This window comes from Triticum dicoccoides, chromosome 3B (assembly GCF_002162155.2).
Source record: "Triticum dicoccoides isolate Atlit2015 ecotype Zavitan chromosome 3B, WEW_v2.0, whole genome shotgun sequence".
NCBI classification, from domain to species: Eukaryota; Viridiplantae; Streptophyta; class Magnoliopsida; order Poales; family Poaceae; genus Triticum; species Triticum dicoccoides.
The window spans coordinates 586061937-586080174 of NC_041385.1; the positions used below are offsets into that span (position 1 = coordinate 586061937).

The 18238-nt window shown below is 50.7% G+C and overlaps 1 protein-coding gene across 1 annotated transcript; it reads right to left on the reverse strand.

The window, feature by feature from the left end:
- Positions 1-8387: 8387 nt before the first annotated feature.
- On the reverse strand, positions 8388-10162 carry LOC119277240 (peroxidase 56-like). The gene is made up of 3 exons (XM_037558495.1): positions 9643-10162; positions 9359-9547; positions 8388-9264 (listed from the first exon to the last, which is right to left on the reverse strand). The coding sequence occupies exons 1-3, from the start codon at positions 9871-9873 to the stop codon at positions 8677-8679; spliced, it is 1008 nt and encodes a 335-aa protein (XP_037414392.1). The 5' UTR covers positions 9874-10162; the 3' UTR covers positions 8388-8676.
- Between the last annotated feature and the right edge of the window lie 8076 nt (positions 10163-18238).

The following is an 18238-nucleotide window of genomic DNA, read 5'->3' on the forward strand; positions in this document are numbered from 1 at the left end:
ACGAGGCGTCACCGGCCACCACAACGGGCGACCGCAGCCGCCGAGAAGGAAGGGGGCGGACATAGCGCAGCCAGGCACGGCCGGGCAGGGGCAGCGGGGGCAAGTGCGGCGGCGGCCTCGGCACACAGTGCATGGCCACAGGGAGCAGGGGATAGGGCGGAACCGGCCACGGTGCGGTGGAGGCAAAGGGTGCCGGCGGGGGCTCGCGTCAGTGAGGGAGGTCCGGGACACAGGTGATGCGCGGGTGCCGCAGGGGTACCGACAGCGTCGGGCGCGGGCGCGGTCTGGCGTTACTACGCGCACAATGGGAGGCACGGGGAAGGGAGAATGGAGTGGAGGTCGGGGGCCTCACCGCGGGGCCGTAGGGACTATGGCAACGGGCTCGACGGAGGTCGGGGAGGTCCAACGAGGGAGATGACGAGGCGGCGGCAGTCCGGGGAGGGAGGTCCGGCGAGGTGGCTCCGACGACGGGCGGCGTTCCGGGCAGCAGCGGATGACGGAGGGCGGGCGCAGGGCGTCGGGGGCGACGCGGCAAGTGCGGCGAGGGGCACCGCTGAGGGAGAGGGAACGGGGGTGCGAGGATGCGGGAGGTGCCCGGCGAGGCGGCTACGGGCGTTGGCGTCGGTGGCCTCCTCCCTCGATCTCGATCCAATCGGGGGAGGGGGGCGAGTGAGGCGAGTGGGCAAGTGTGGTGGACGGCTAGGGTTTCGGGAGGGGAAGTGGATAAGGAGTAGTGGGGGAGGCCGGCCGGCTGGGCCTGGTGGGCTGAGGGTGGGTGGCCAGCTGGGCCAAGGCCCAGCATGGGGGGGGGGTCTTTCTCCCTTTGTTTTGTTTTGTTTTCTGTTTTTTGTAGTTTCTTTTCTTTTTTATTTATTTTCTTTTCTATTTTAAATCATTTTAAGTTATCTAGGTATTTTATAAAAATGTATTTGCTTTATTATAATTACCCAGGCATTTAACTGCACACCCCGAACATTTTAGTTTAATATTTTGAAAACTTTGTCGTTTGACATTATTTGAATTTGAATTTGAAACGTTTTCGAATCAACCCGAGATTAACTATAGTGACCGAGGTGACATGGCACCATTAACGTGAGATTACTGTAGCATGATTATCCGGGCGTCACAGTGAGCCCCGCGCCTTGCCTTCGAAGAAGTTCCCGTTCGGGAAATATTTAGCGCGTAACAGCTCGGCCCACAGGCCCGTCGCCCCCTGCGACAACTTCCAAATCCACTTGCACATAAGTGCAATGTTTAGGATCCAGGTGTTTGTGATCCCTAGCCCCCCTAGGTCCTTGGGACGACACACCGCATCCCATCTGACCATGTGGTACTTGCGTTTTGGTCCCGCCCCTTCCCAAAAGAACCGGGACCTGGGTGTGTCCATCTTGGCATGAACTCCTTCTGCCAGTAGGAACAACCCCATCGCGAACTGCGGCAGCGAGGATAGGCTCGCATTTGTTAGTATTAGTCTAGCTGCGGAGGACAGGAACTTCCCCCTCCACGGACACACCCGCCCTCCCACCTTGGTCCAAAGCGGAGCCCATCCGTCTATCGAGATACGTTTGGCATCCAACGGAAGGCCCAGGTAGGAAAACGGGAGTTTGCCTAGTTTGCAGTTGAGCTGGTCCGCGATACGACTGCTCTTGGACGGATCGAGCCCCATGGGCATCACTTCACATTTGTGAAAGTTGATCTTGAGCCCCGACATGAGTTCGAAGCTAATCAACAGCGCTTTGATCGTGGCCACGCTGTGTAGGTCTGGTTGGAACAACAGAAGCGTATCATCCGCATATTGTAAGTGCGAAATCCCCCCGGGATGAGGTGCCCCAACACCCCTTTGATATGACCTGCCTCCGTTGCTTTACGTAGCAAGGCCGCAAGCGCATCTGCCACGAAGTTGAACAAGAGCGGTGACATGGGATCACCCTGGCGTAAGCCACGCTTGTTCCTGAAGAAGTGCCCTACTTCTCCATTCACCAAGACCGCAGTTTGGCCCCCCGAGACTAACTGCGTGACTCTGTGAACCCACATCAACGAGAAGCCTCGACTAGTGAGAATTTGTCTAAGGAAATCCCAGTTGACGCGGTCGTAAGCCTTTTCAAAGTCGAGTTTGAGTAAAATTGCCGGTTCGTGCGTGCGTCTAAGTTCGTGAAGAGTCTCTTGCAACGCTAACGGTCACTCCAAAATGTATCTACCGTGGATGAAAGCAGATTGGGATCGGCTGATGGTGCGATGGGCGATCAGAGTAAGCCTAGTGGCACACCCTTTGGCACAGATTTTGAAAGGCACATTAATGAGCGCAACTGGCATGTATTGGCGGATGTTATCCGCACCAGGAACTTTCAGGATTAACGAGAGCTCTCCGTAGTTTAACCTAGCTATATCCACAAAACCACGCATGAAGCCATTGCACACCTCGAAGATGGGGTCGCGCAACAGTGGCCAAAAGTGTTTGAACATCGCCACCGGCCACCCGTCGGGCCCCGGGGCCGTGTCTGTTTTCATGCTTTGGATTGCATCGTCAATTTCCTTGGGGAGAAACGCGAGCCCAGCTCTTCGTTCTCCGACTCTAAGACTTTTTGTGCTGGAAGCCAAACGTCCTCGCGCAGCCGCGCGCGTTGTGGCTCGTCAGTCCCCATCAAGCTGATGTAAATGTCATAGATGTGTTTGCTAATCTCCGATTGCTGGAGAAGGAGCCCCTGCTCCGTCTGCAGTCTAAGGATTAGGCATTTCCTGCGGCGACCATTCGCATACGCGTGGAAATAGCCAGTGTTCGCATCGCCCTTGAGCGTCCACTTGAGGCCTCCCCTACGCCTCCAATATTCCTCCTCCGATCGAAGCAACGCTTCGAGTTGCCCTTCTAAGGCATATCGGTGCGCCCATTCTTGCTCCGAGAAAGGGTGCGAGTCTGCTTGGGTATCAAGGAGTGCAATCTCATCGAGAAGTCGCGCCCTCAATACTTTGTCGTCACACCCCTGGTTCGCACCCCATCCCTTGAGGCTTGCGCGAAGGCGTCCCCCGACCGCGGTCCAAAACTCCATAGGGCCGTGCTGCTGGCCCGTGGCTTGAACACACCTCAGCCATCTTTCCCTAAAGATAGTGTCAAAGTCAGGGACCTCGAACCACGCCGTTTCGAAGAAGAAACGTGGGCTGCGACGGATCCTATCTTCCCCTGAAGATAAGATAAGTGGAGCATGATCTGATCCGATCCTTGTTTTTGCAAGGAGCGAACTTAGTGGAAACACCACTTCCCATTCCGGAGACATGAAGACGCGATCCAAAATGGATCGCACCGGGGCTAGTTGCTTGTTGGTCCAAGTGTACCTTGCCCCAGTCCTTGTCACTTCCCTAAGTGACATCGACGCAATTGCGTTATTAAACATGGCCACCCTTGGCCAGTTGATATTATCATTGTTTTTGTCCTCGCTCAAACGGATGATGTTGAAGTCGCCACCCACCAGTAGAGGGATTTGGGTTGCGGCTACTGCCAACACCTTGGCTTCGAGTTCTCCCAGAAACTCAGCCGAGCGTGAGTGATCTGCTGGTCCATAGACTTGCACGATCACGAGCTCATGAAGCGAGGCTCTCACGCGTATATTGGCAGCGATAAAAAAGGTGCCGACCTCCCAGGACAACACCTCATAAATGACACTACAGAAGCCAAGCAACATGCCACCCGAATGGCCGTTTGTCGGACTGTGTTGCGACATAAAACGCTCAAGGGGATCTATGGCTAAGATATCTTGGTGGCGAAATTCAGATTTAATGGTTTCCTGGAGCCCTACGATATCTATCCCTTCTTTTCTGATGTAATCTCTAAGTTGGGTGCGCCGCCCCGAGTGGCCGAAGCCACGGATGTTCCAAATAAGCACCCGCATCTAGATGACGCGGTTCCGCAGGCGCACACCCCTGGAGGTGATCGCCTTGGCCATGCGCCTCACCTTGCCGCAGCGAGGCAAGGGAGGAGCGGCAACCCCTATTACTGTCTACCCTTCGGGCCGGAGCATTAGCGACGTCGAGGGCTCATCCTCAACAGCCAAACGCTCCGAGTGTTGAGCAGCCGCCGCTGCGAGTGCTGCTTGTGCCATCTCCTTTGCGCGCACCAGCGAGATGAGCTCGCGAACCCCGCCCTCCCCCATCGGTTCAACCCCACTCTCTACCAACACCTCGCCCAGATGATCGTCCGAAAAAGAGTCCAGGATCGAAAAATGGGGCAGTGGATTACCTGAGGTTTCCAGATTCTTCTGTGCTTGGAGGAGTTGGGCGCGTTGGAGCGAAGGCATGTTCCCTTTGGCACCCTTGGCCCGTGCACTGACTCGCACAGGAGCCACCTACCCCTCCACGACGGCCTTGGAACGCTTGGCCTTCGGGAAAGTCACCGTCTTCGACACCTCCAGCGCGATCGGGGCCGAGCTGGGCACAGCCAACGCCATCACTGCCTGACGAGGCGTCACCGGCGCGCCCTAGAGCTCCGCTGCACGCCCGGCCTCCGCGCTGACCTTGTGCACGACCACCTTCTTGAGCTGCTTCACCGCGCCGAGCTTGTTGGAGCTGCGGCCTCCTTGAGACGGAGAGCGCGAGGCGAGAGGCAGCGAGTCCACGGACACCGCGATAGGAGTGCTTGCCTCTCCCAGCGGCTCCTCCAACTGGCCCGCACCGGCCTCCGCCATCGACCGCACTGGGGGGGCGTGACCGAGCCCAAGTTTGAGCCATACTGGTTCGGGATGGAAAGCTCCAGCTCCATGGACCTCCCCGCCAGAGGCAGCTCCAACGAAGGAAGCGACGCCCGATTCGCCGCCCCGCCCTTGTCATTGATGCCCAACTTCTCCCACGCCGCCGTGTCAATGGAATCATCCCCCATGCTAGCATCAGCCTCCTTGTCGTCATCCATGGTGCCGTCATGACCCGCCCCGTCCGGACCCTTACCGTGGTTAGGAGAAGAAGGATTTGGGACAGGCAAGGCGGGCGCCGTGATTTGCTCCGGGGGGAGCTCGGGCTTGATGCTGATGTTGAAGCCCTCGCCGTTGAACCAGATCTGGACCAGTCCGCGCAGCTTGCGGGGGTTGCGGCAGGCGAAACGCATGCGAACTAGCCCCGGGCGGATGAGACACTCCTCGTCTATCAGCAAGGGACGGCCGAGCATGGTGGTGGCCGCCATGAGCAGGTCGGAGCACCTCTGCTTGGGTGGGACTCCTCCCAGTTTGACCCACACCTCTGGCATCGCCATTCCTTTAGGAGCATCGAGGACCGCATCACGAATATCCACCATGAGGTTGTTGAGGGAGAGGAAAAGTTTGCCGCTTCGCGTTGCCATCCTGAGCATCGCTGGATCCGGGAAGACCACCGAGAACGCCCCGCCCTCCATGGGTGAGATCTGCCAGTCCCACTCGCCCTCAAAGAGGTGTGGCAGTTCCACTTGGAGGATCTCGTGCGTGAGCGCGCCGGAAGGCATGGAGAGCACCGCCGCATTGGCCCCCAGCTGGATCTGTGGCTCCTCCCTCGAATCTTCCGGAGACTGGAGGCAGAAGAAACCCTCGCCGGAGATGGCGTGCCCCATGGTTTGGAGGAGCAGAGGCTTGCCGCGGGTCGGGCACTGCGCCGACGTGTGCCCCTCCTTGGTGCACACCACGCACAAGGGCTTGAAGGTGCACATGTTCTGGAAGTGGCCTGTGCGACCGCATCTGAAGCACTCCGGGCTGTCGGCTTCTTCGATTGGGATTGGCTCCTCCTCCGTGCCCTTGGACGAGCCCGGCGCCTCAGATCTGGGCGGGAGGGGCAGCTTGGAGGCCGCCGCCCCCGCAGGCTTGGATTTCTTCTTCGCATGGGGTTCGCCACCCCGGTCGCCGCCCGTCGCAGGTTGCAGCCCCTTGCGCTTGAGCTCGAGGCCACGTTGCTTGTACTCCGCCTTATTCTTCTTCTTTCTTTCCTGCTCCTTGAGCCACCACGCGGGTGGCAGCCCCCAGCCACCCTCGTCGTCGGCCCGGCCGCGGTTGCGGTCCCGCGGCGGCTTCATGGGAGGCTTTTCCCCTCTGCGGTCCTGCTATGACTAAGGAATGACTAAGGAATTGCATAACTAACTATTATGATTTCATCTGAAGCATATGTATATCCGGAACTCTGCTCCAAAATGTACTCGTTATGCTGATTTCTCTAATGGAAATCGGAGGGGAAATCCTCTTTTGCTCAAAAGAAAATCTGAAGCAGATGCACCGCTTGCTATTATATGTCAACTTTGCCGTAGGTAGTTGAATTTTGATTTAACTTGTCCTCTTTTCCCTTTCTTACTAAAGCATGGATATAGTTAGAACTGACCAGTAGAATACTTGAGGTAAAGCGCAAAAAAGGCACTCACTTTTTTCTGGAATTATTTTAGGCCTTCCGATGATGTGCGTTCAGCGGGAGGAGATGTCCCCGTCGATTACGATGGAGTCTGGCGATTTTGTCAATCTAAGATGATGTGCTGGCTCAGTCTCTCGGTGGTGCTCATAGGGATATGGGTGTGTGTGCGTGCGTTCATAAGGGTGAGTATGTGTATGTACGAGTATCTGTGTAAAAAACATAATTTTTGTTCTTGATTTTTGATTACAAAGAAAAAGAAATCTATAAGAGGAATCGATCATAATTGAAGTTGGAATTAATAGCAAACTGAGCCATGCTCAGCTGATTAGTTTCCTTGCCTATCCGGGAATCGCTAGGCAGGCTACTGATGGTATTGCTTCGCCGTCCGATCGAAATCGTGAAGGTCCTCCAATCTAGTGGTCAGATCCACGTGAGATTTGCTCCTTCTGCTTCGTGACTGTTTCATGGTTATACCGAGTTGAAGGAAAAATGGCAGAGCTAACCCACAAAATTGACTACTTCAAGGCCGTCGATAGGAAGCATGGAGGTTTTTTTTTCGAGGTAAAGTGATTGCATCACTCAGCAATAGGTCCTTCAGCTATGGAGATCTCCCGGTTAGATCTCGGCAGTACATATTAGTCAAGTACTCCCTCCGTCCGAAAATACTTGTCATCAAAATGAATAAAAAGGGATATATCTAAAACTAAAATACGTCTAGATACATTCCTTTTTGTTCATTTTGATGACAAGTATTTCCGGACGGAGGGAGTACTTGTTCTGAGTAAGCTTGCACTGTTTGACCTAAGAGCATCTACAACTGAACCCTCAATATCCGTCCCAAATGTTCGGGAGTTCAGTCCGGACAGAAAAAAGGCACTCAACCGGCCGCCCCAATATTCAGCCCATATGTGAGGCGGACATGGGGCGCCTGGACGTGTCTGCCACGTCCGATTCGGCTCATTATGGTCCACCTCGGTCCCACATATTTTTCATCCATATCGGTCCTTCGGACCAAGCCCTAGCAACCCCACTTCACTCCCTTCCATCCCCAAGCTCCTGTCAAGCGAACTCGAGCCTTCCTTGGCATGACGGGCAGTGGATCAGACTCCGAGATCTCCCGGTTTGCTTGTTGCCGGGAACAACAAGAAGAAGCACTACCGGGGCGGGGACGTCGAGGAGAAAGCGTCGTCTTGGTATTTTCATCCCTATCTGTCTTCTGGACCAAACTCAAGCCACCCCACTTCACATCCCTCTGTCCCCAAGCTCCTGTCCAATGAACTCCCGCCTTCTTCGGCATGGCGAGCAGTGGATCCGACTCCGAGATCTCCCGGTTTGCTTGTTGCCGGGAATGACACGAAGGAGCGCTGCCAGGCCAGGGACGCCGAGGAGAAGCGTCGCCGTGGCCGGAGACGACGAAAAAACGTAAAAATATGTTTATTGGAATCTCACCCAAGGCGGTGGTTGGAGGGAGGCGAGGCTGTCGGAAGGCCCCACAGGCGGCGGCAGCAGTGGCCACGGCCCACGGCCCACGTGCGGCACTGTTCATTCTCATTTTTACCGAGAAGTGGCTTTCCAAGAGAAAAATAGGCTTGGAGGTTGAGTTTTAAGGAATCAAAATCCATATTTTTAAGAAACTAAACGTTTGAGGGATCTGTTAGATACCTTTTTTTTGCGGGTAGGATCTGTTAGATACTAGTAGCACTTAATCTCTCAAAAGATAATCTCTCACTTAAGTTAGAGGGTGTTTGTTTCCACGGACTTATTGATTTAGGGACTTAAAAAAGTCTCTATAAGTCCCATCTAAACCAAACAGGAGGGATTTATAGGGACTTAAAGTGGGCATTTGGGACTTATGAAATAAGACTCTCAAGGAGGGACTTATAGGGACTTATAGTTGTAATTGACCTTCTAGTCCATGTTAAGTCTCAGGAACCAAACATGTAGGGACTTTTTAGGTACTTGAGACGTATAAATTGGGATTAAAAAAAGTCTTAGGACTTATGAACCAAACAGGGCCTTAAGCTACCGAGGGCTCTGATTGAAATACTCCCAGCAATGTATTCATACTTTCTGCAGGTGACTAGTTAATTAAGCGAAAAAAATATAATTACAACTCGCCAAATCTCAAAGGGCACTCGGTCAAGAACAAAGAGACGACTTTTTTTACATACAAACAGAGGAAGATTCGCCGCGTGGCGGTGTCAATTCTCTAACCACCCCTAGAATAATGCAAGTGCCTTGCGGCTGGCGGCCACACCGGCCGTCGTGACCCCGTCCACATGACGAAGCACTTGCACCAAGCCACCAACTCACATCGACCAACCACCGGGTCGATTAGTCAACGTACGCGCTGCAGATTTTCCTGATCTCCCCGTTGTCGCCGGTGAGCACCTCCATCCTGCCCATGTTGATCATGGCGGTGGCGTAGTCATGGAAGTACTCCTCCGTCGACTCGGCGGCCGCCATCCTCGCCACGTAGTCCCTCGTCAACTTGTCGTCGAGCAGCGCCTGGTCGGAGACGAACAGGGTCCTGTTGCTGAGCACGTCCCGGTAGTAGCTGAGGTCGAACTCGTAGGGGCTCTTGGGGTCCATGTCCACGGGCGTCTCGTCTTTCTCGTTGCCTGGCTCGCACCTCTCCCGCAGCTCCGGAGCGTACGCCTTGTCCAGCGTCGGGTCCTGCACCCCTTTGCCGCTGTTGTTGTAGAGCCGGTCCGGCGCGAACGCGTTGCACTGCGCCCTCCCGATCGTGTGGCTCCCTGACAAGACGACGAGGTCCTTCCACGACAGGTTCTTCACGCTGAAGTAGGTCTTCAGGTCCACAATGTTGGCGTTCGGCGGCGCCAGGTCGTTCTCGGCGTCGAGGCATGAGGACACCTTGCCGTCCCGGCGTCCGGTCTCCACCGGGAACCGTGGCCCGTTGGTCTGGAACAACGAGGCAGTTTGGTCAGCTAAAAAGAAAGCTTGAGAAAATCCATGGTTGCCATGAAAGGGGGGATTATCGATCTGCTTAAATTACCAGGTACACGGCGTCCCGCGCGGCCATGATGATGATGTCTGCGCACGACACGGTCAGCGGGCACTCGTCCTCCAGCTTGGCCTTGATCCTCTCGACCTCGTCGAAGCCGCGGAGGCTGTAGCTCATGGGCTTGGCGTCCCTCTCCCCCTTCTTGCTCCTCGATTTCAGCATGATCGACCCGTCACACCCCTGCAGATCACGCATCCAGTTCAGGTTAAGCAAAACACATTCAGTCGGCCCGTGCACGCGACGCGGCACGGCAAAGAAAGCAGCGCAATGCGCACCCTGACGAAGCAGTCGTGGAAGAGAAGCCGCAGCAGCGCCGGGCCGAGGGTCCTGTCCTCGTGGACGATGTCCCGCATCTCCTCGAGCACCAGCTCCTCCGCTTTCGGGCACGTCTTGTCGTAGAACCCGATGGCGAGCCCGGCGCCGGCGGGATCCGCGGCGCCCGGCACCGGCATGGCGCTCGCGACGGCCGCGAGGATCAGCAGCCTGACGAGCACGTCCAATGCCATCCGGCCGGACGGGAGGAGAAGAGCCGCAAGTAGGTTGCTTGGTCGTGACGAGGGGAGGCAGCTCTCAGGAAGCGTTGAAACAATCTCGGGTCAGCCGGGAACTCACGTAAGGGGAAGGGGAAGAAGATTAAATTTGCTGGCCGGCGTCGACCGCCCGCGCATGAAAACCCCGGAATGGCGAGAATAAAGAAAGAGTTGGAGAGGCACGGGTGGGTTGCCGATCGCTGTCGAGAAGCTCGGAATTCGCAAGTTAGTTAAAAACTGAGGCGGACAATGGCTGGCTAGCTAGCTGGGAACGGGAATGGGAATGGGGTGGTGGAGGCTACGCGCAAAGGCGAGCAGAAGGGAACAAAAACTCCCCCCATTTCACGCGGCACATGAGACTGGACTGGACCAGGGGGCGCGAGTGCGCCGAGCAGATTGGTTCCGCGTCTGGACGGCGGTCGTGGATGCGGGCTTTTGCACTTGTCAACGCACGCTGTTCACACGCCTCGGCCGACTACGATATAGCTTTTCTGCACATCCATGAACAGTTGAACATGGCAGTGAATATATGAAGGCAAGATTGGCGAACCGATCGATGCATTTGTAGAGGCATGCGAGCATCTAATGGAAAATGAGCTGACCAAATGAACAAACAAATATCCAGGCGCCTACATTTTAACTGGTCTCTGGTGGCCGTGCTGACCAGGGTAGTTGGCGTGTAGCACGGGCGGATGACAGGCTGTGCAGGCATACGCTTCTTCGTGGTAAGCTACTCCACCTGCCTGTTATCGCCGTTTACGCAAACTAGAACTTGTCAAGGTCAAAGAACAGTGATGTGTTTAACAGAACCCAATCGTAGAATCAGACGGCCATACTTGATTTGCTCCTTAGTTTATTTGTATGCTGGAGGGGAATGTCCTTGGTTGGATTGGGTTACAATTTATTTTAGGAATCAGCATGGGCTACATATTTATTACGTTACGTGGAATAGTTATAAGATTCGCGATTTATTTGTTCCGCAATTATAGTTTAAGTGAGGCATCTATTTGGGAGAACTGGGGAACTGTACTTACCAGATTAACAATTCATTTGGTCCGCGGTTCGCTACCTCCTATGAATCGGGCGCTAGGGATATGCATCTCTGATTCAAGAATTGGAGGTCGGTGTTCATGATCAATTGTTTCATGTTAGATAACGCTAGTGCAGGTACGCGAGAATAGTGCCACAATAGATCCAAGATCAATGGGATCAACCAAAACCGTTTGCCGAGGGTGCAAGTAAAAATGTGAGAGACGTGTAGAGAAGATGAGTACTGTAGGCTTAGGCCACAAGGGCTTGCCTTATCGGTCGTTACTGATGTCACTACTAGTAGGTGTTGGGCACTTCTGGTGGGATCTCAAGGGGGGCTAGATATCTGATGAGGTAGATGTTGGGTCTCGCGAGGCTCCCGTACTTGAGGGAGAGGCAGTCCACGACCAACGCTCCCAACCCGCCTCACCGCGTGCCGATTCAAAACATGGGGGCGCGAGACTGGTCACACTGCTCAAGCTCGCCGTCGCGGAGTCACTTGTTGCGTCGTAGGGGCGGTGTGGTGGTGTCATCTCCATGAAGCGGGTTGTGCCTTTCAGTTTGATCACTGTTAGGGGTAATTTTGGATGTACTTCTCCCACTCCCTCATGCCTTACTTTTGATGCAACTTTTGCTCAGGCACTCGAATGGCGGGTGGTCACCATGCCAGATGCATATGAGCTCAAGGAGAGTGGAATGGAGGTTTAGAAGAAATTTTGAATGGGCTCGGTTTGGGTAGCCTAGGTCGTGTGAGGCAACTACTTTGACTTGACCTGTTCCACAAGGCAAACCATGGACCTTGCCGACAATACACAAACTCTTGCGCCACATCTGGATTCAGGGCCTAAGGCAAGGATGTGGTGAGGGGTGGTGTGGCGGCAGCAGATGATGTGAATGAGAGTTCTTACTATGTAGGGTGGTCATGGTTACTGGCAAGCTGAGATATGGGTGTGTGGTGACTTTGTTGCGGATGGAGCAGCAAGATCTGAAGAATATAGATGGTAGTGGTGGCACGCTGGACGTTTGTGGCTTCAGCCAATACCAGAATCATATGCAGTTCTAGGGTGTGCCTGTGCCACAATTCCAAAGTGAACATCAATTCCAGAACAAGGGTCAATTCGAGTTCTAGAGTTCTCCCGGTATGTTTGGCTCACTCGATCCGATGTTGTGCGGAGCAACTCCAGCCAACAAACCAGTAAGGAGGGTGGATCATCTCCTCAGGGATGTTCGGTGATTTGAGCCAAGATATCAATTCCAAACGCAGGGAAATGGAGGTACTGCTCAAAGAAGTGCGATGACTTCTGGAGGACGGTGGATGGCAATCAACTTTCATTCTTTGGTAGTGTGCATGCACAACGAAATTCATCTTAGGGTGAGGACATGAGTATAGATAACAAGTTGTAAGGTGCATGACGAGAAATGCTAGATGTACTTTTCTTGGTCACGTAGTGAAAGACTACAAAACAATGTTGCTTTGCATTCACTGTAGCAGAGGACTGCCACATCTCTGAGCGATGTGGTGTGATTAACAATCCTACTCATGTGATGAAATTGGTAGGTTGCGCAAAAGGTCTACATATGTTACTTGCTCAAATTGGAGAAAACCTAAGTGTGATAAGTTGGTTGAAGCTATAAGTCTAGTTCAAGTGATTAAGGGCAATGTCTATTTGAAGGTTTAGCAGATGCTCTGGAAGTCCAATTCCTTTGGGTTAATCCCTTGAAAGTCTAAGAGTACGGTGATGGATCATTTTTGGTAAAGTTCCCTCGTTTCTGCAAACTCAAAGAAATGTTTTAGTATCCCATGTTTGGCCTCATATGAAGAAGAGTGATTTTTAGGGTTTCTAAATGGGAGTTGACATATGTGGCCAAGTTTAAGCTCTACTCTGCGTTGGTCTGGATCTTTGTTGTGTTGCAGACCATGTTACACATATTATGAGTTTGTTGAAATTACATCCACATTGGGAGCCATGGAGGGGGTCGACATGGTCGGGTATAGGGGGATGAAATTATCAAGGTTAAAGAGGAAGTCGCTGAACCTGGTGCCATACCTGGTGTCGATGCATTTATAGCGGATATGTTCATATATCTTTATGTATTTTCTATGTGGAAGGAATAGTAGAGGAAGGTGGAAAACTGGTAGATGGCGTGCTTCTAAAGAAAAGCATTGTAAATGAACAAATAAGTGACTATTCTAGATCTAAGGACAATAATGCAAAGTAACAAAGAATCAAAATCTTAACAAGGCCAGTACTACAACAACAAGTTTATTGGCAGGAAGATGGTCCTAGCTGTAACAATTAAGCTGGTGGAGAAGATGTAAACATGGTTATGTCTAGTCAACATGAAACTACTAAGCTAATGGAGGAGAAGCTATGCCAAAAATTGCTAAAGAAAGATCAGATGGAGCAAACAATGTCAGTTGGTGTTGCTTAAGTGACCCTGAATTTTGCTTATGATGCAAACATGATTGACAATGTGGATGTTCATATAATAATAGTGGACATAGTTCTTTTAATGGGGATAGACATAGTGGAATAGAATGTGTTGGGAAACGTAGTAGAAAACAAAAAAAAAAATCGCACCTACGATCACCCAAGAACAATACGAAGATGCACAACGGTTTGTGATCAACGAACATTACCGACTCCAGAGTGCAGCGGAAGTAGACGAGTCAGTGTAGATCGTACTTGAAGTCCCTCGAACATCGATGACGATCCCGTGAACCACCCTCGAACGATCCCTCGAATTGAAGACCAAAAGCACAACCTCTCTACTTGGTTGCAAGCGTACGGTCTTCACGATCCGGCAGCGCTTCGCCATCCAGAGATAATCATCGCCGGAGAATTAGAGGGAGGAGATTAGAACCACACAGGGATTCTAATTATGAGTGTTAGAGGTGGCTAGGGCTAGCTCTAATTAGTCTAGGACCAACTAGAACTAGAACTAGATCAACTAGAGGAGGCTCCCAAAACTTGTGTATCAATAGGGTGGAAAACCTCTAGTATATATAGGTTCGGAGGGGAGGAGAGGGCAGCCACCAAGGGAGGAAAGCCTCCCTTGCTGCACCGGCCAAGGGGGTGGAGTCGACTCCCACCCCTAGTCCAATTCGGCCCCCTTCCTTAGGGAAGGTTGGCACTTTCCCACTTGGGCCTTTTTGGCCCAAGTTGCCTTCCACCTCTTGGCCTTTTAAGGCCCGTTGATATTTAAATTATATAAAAAATACTTTAAACATTTTCAGAGTATTATATATATATATAATTAATCGATAAGACCCGATATTACCCGATATCCACCGAAACCCTTCCGGTGACCCTGAAATGCTTCCGGAACCTCTCGGAACTATTCCGGATATTAATGAAACTATTTCACGAGTATATTCTCATCACTCTTATTCCACTAACACTCAGAAGATCATGATTACCTTAAGCTTGTGACCTCGTAGGTTCGGTAAATCATAGACATGAATGAAACCCCCTTCGTTCAATGACTGATAGCGGAACCGTGGACATCCATATTGGTCCCTATGATTACACGAATGATATTCGAGTGAACCTTTGGTTATCATGTGACGTTCCCTTTGCTTCACGATACTTTACAAAACCCGGTGTGCATCAGTATCCTCCTGAGTCATCACTATGCTCACTATACCGTCGCTCCCGTTACCGATTTTGTTCTTCTTTCTTGTTGACGTGTTCCGGCATCCCGTTGACGAAGTCACTGATAACCCACAAGTATAGGGGGTCACAACAGTTTTCGAGGGTAGAGTATTCAATCCAAATTTATTGATTCGACACAAGGGGAGCCAAAGAATATTCTCAAGTATTAGCAGCTGAGTTGTCAATTCAAGCACACCTGAAAGACTTACTATATGCAGCAAAGTATTTAGTAGCAAAGTAATATAGAAGTAACGCTAATGGTGGTAAAAGTAACAGTAGCAGTTTTGTAGCAATTGTAACAGTAGCAACGGAAAAGTAACTTAGCAAAGATCAATATGTGAAAATCTCGTGGGCAATGGATCAATGATGGATAACTATGTCGGATGGCATTCATCATGCAACAGTTATAACCTAGGGTGAGACAGAACTAGCTCCAATTCACCAATATAATGTAGGCATTGTATTTCGTATATAGTCATACATGCTTATGGAAAAGAACTTGCATGACATCTTTTGTCCTACCACTACATAAAAAATACACTTCCATGATGATACGTGTTTGTCATAGTAGGTCACGTTTTTTGTCATGCATGTACATCCATGACAATTTTATGAAAGAATCAAGATAGTTATACTTGTGCTGTCGTAGAAGTGTTCCATGACATTACCAAAATTAGCATCACGGAAGTGTCCACTTCCATGATGATAAATCGCGCGTCATAGAAGTGCTTTCGTCGAGGGTGACCGACACGTGACATCCACCGTAGCAGGTCACTGTTAAGCTATCGGGTCCGGTTTTGGATCCGATAACCCGCTAACAGCCACGACCAATGGGGATTTTCCACGTGTAAATTTCTCATTGGCCAGAGGATCCACATGTTGGCTCAAGGTTGGGACAGATGTAAACCGTCCATTTGACAAGAATCGCCAATGAAACGTTGACACGTGGGACGGCCCAATAGAGGCCCATATTGGTTTAAAAGCCGGCCGAGGAATAGGCCCACAAGATTTTGTCAGATCTAATGGGCCGGCCCGTTAACAACCTAATATTTTGTGGACCAAATTATAGCCCACATCAGATACGACCCGTTAAATGACTCCAATATTCTGGGCCAGTTTATGGCCCATATAAGATCCGACCCATTAACAACCTGCAATAGTTTGGGCCAAATTGTGGTCCATACCTGATCCTGCCCGTTAACTGACTTTCATTTCCTGGGCCAAATTACGGTCCACAACAGATACTGCCCTTTAACAGCTATTGTACCATTGGGCCCATTGGGGGCCTTATTTGCTCTTCGGCCTCTTAATGACCCGTTTAATAGTTCGGCCTGATATTAGTTTCGGCCTGTCAGCAGACCTATCTATAGATGGGCCTCTTTCATCCCGGTTTCAATTTCGGCCATTTAAAGGCCCGAGTTGCTCCTGGGCCTAATTATGGTTGGTAGTTACTTTTGGCCTCTTAACAACCCGTAGTCTTCGTGGATACATTCTAGCCCAAACTTCCTATCGGCTCGTTAAAGGCCCTTGAGAGTGTTGGGCCTAATTTTGGCCCATTATACATCCGGCCTGCTTCCCGCCTGTCATGTAATTGGGTCAGCCAAGGCCCAAAAATGTTTCAGCCTATTAATGGCCCGTCAGCCAAATGGGCCAATAATGGGCCGATTTGTATTACAGCACGCTATCGGCCCATGATTTGTTGGCCACAATTAAGGCTGAATCTAAGTTTCAACCTGTTAAAAGCCTATTTAATTTTTCGGCCTAATTAAGGCAAGCGGTTTACTTGGCCTTTTAAAGGCCCGAAACTAATAGTGGGCCAGATTAAGACTAGACCTAACTAATGGCCCAAGATGATTGTAGGCCCACTATTCAGCCCATACTAGCGATTGGCGACCGGTCAGTTTTAGTACAGAAATTATTATTTTATAAACCTATATTGGCTTATTATGCACCGATCAAAGATTATGACCTTTTCTCAGAGAGACGACGGCATAAACTGCAAATAAATTACAACATCATGACAAAGAATAAACCTAGACTATACAACAAAGAAATTACCTCATATTACATCCCGTGGGCATCAAAGTTCGCCGCCAGCGATAATAAAGGGCAACCAGACAGCAGATTCCATAAACTGGGCAGGTCGCCACCAGTGGAAGTAAATAGGTCGACAAAATAATAGACATAACCAACATCACTTCAACACAGTTTAAGAAAGGTTAGCCCGGCCTAGGAGCTGCAGGGCAAGCAGCTTAGCACCCTGATGAGACTGCACTTCTTTGATGCTTATATCCACCAACTTAAGCTGCATAGCATCAATAGACGTCCTGTACTTATGGTTAATCTTGCATAGAGATTGGAGTTCCAGTCGGATTTGAGTGGAGGCATGTCTTGCTGCTTGAATTTTGGACTGAAGAAGTACAACAGATTCAGGCGACGACTTCATCGAGCTTGTGTCACTGAGTAAGTTCGACACTACATCAAGATATGACTTTGTGGTTGTATCCCTAACCTCAAGATGTGTTGCCTTCTTCTCTGGAATATATGTTAGAGGGACAAACAATGGGTTCATCTCACTATCATTGTGGCAGTTCTTCCTAGCAGCAGTGATGTCACCCTAAAAGAGAAACTAGTAGGTAGATAACAGGTTTTGCACGTATAAGCATCAGCGCTGTTAGTTCATCTCATTTCTTTGTCAGAAATAAAGAGACACGGTTTAAAATAGCATTAATGAAAGTGCGTTACGTCAACTAGAGGGGGGGGGTGAATAGGCGATTTTTATGAAAAACTTCACTGAGGAATTTCAAGGTGAGGAAATTCCTAAGCGAAGAACTACTTGCAGCGGAATAAGTACTCAGGTATAAGCAAAACAGAGTAGCAACATAGTCATCATGATGAAATGAAAGACAAGCACTGAGTACAGAAAGTGTAAACACAGGATAAGCAGGATGAAGACAAACAGACCGAAGAATTAGGATTGAGGAAATGGAGAAAGTCTTCAGTCAATGTCTTCAAGCAGTAATGATCAGGTACATCAACACATAACTGAGGAAATGAAAGGGTTGAGGAAATAGAACCAGTTGGCTTGGTGAAGATAATGATTTGTTCGACCAGTTCCAACTGCTGTGACAGTTGTACGTCTGGTTGGAGCGCTTGAGTATTTAAACTCGAGGACACACAGTCCCGGACACGCAGTCCTCGCCGTATTCTCCTTGAGCTAAGATCATGCAAATATCTCCCAACAGTAGTGGTAAGTCTTCACATGTGACTTCCAAACCTTCACAGACTAGTCACTCGGCAATCCACAATTCCTCTTGGATGCTCAGACCATGACGCCTAACCGTCTGGAGGATACACAGTCCTCAAAGGTAACAAGCATCGGTTCCACACAGGAACAATCTCTTCAGTGATGCTCAATCACTTTGGGGTTTGTAGGTTTGGGTTTGGGATTCGGGTTTTCCTCACTTGATGATTTTCGCTCAAAGTCCTCGAAGGATGGGATGCTTTCAAATGACAAGTGTCAGTTTCTCTCGGAGCAGCCAACCAGCTAGTGGTTGTAGGGGGCGGCTATTTATAGCCTAGGGAGCAACCTGACATGATAAGACATAAATGCCCTTCAATGATATGACCATTAGGTGGTAGATATTTTGGAACGG

Coding starts and splice junctions, on each gene's coding strand:
- LOC119277240 (XM_037558495.1), bottom strand. CDS start 9,873: ATGGCATTGGACGTGCTCGTCAGGCTGCTGATCCTCGCGGCCGTCGCG. Junction 9,548..9,642: donor TCCACGACTGCTTCGTCAGG/GTGCGCATTGCG, acceptor CGTGATCTGCAG/GGGTGTGACGGGTCGATCAT. Junction 9,265..9,358: donor CGCGGGACGCCGTGTACCTG/GTAATTTAAGCA, acceptor TCGTTGTTCCAG/ACCAACGGGCCACGGTTCCC.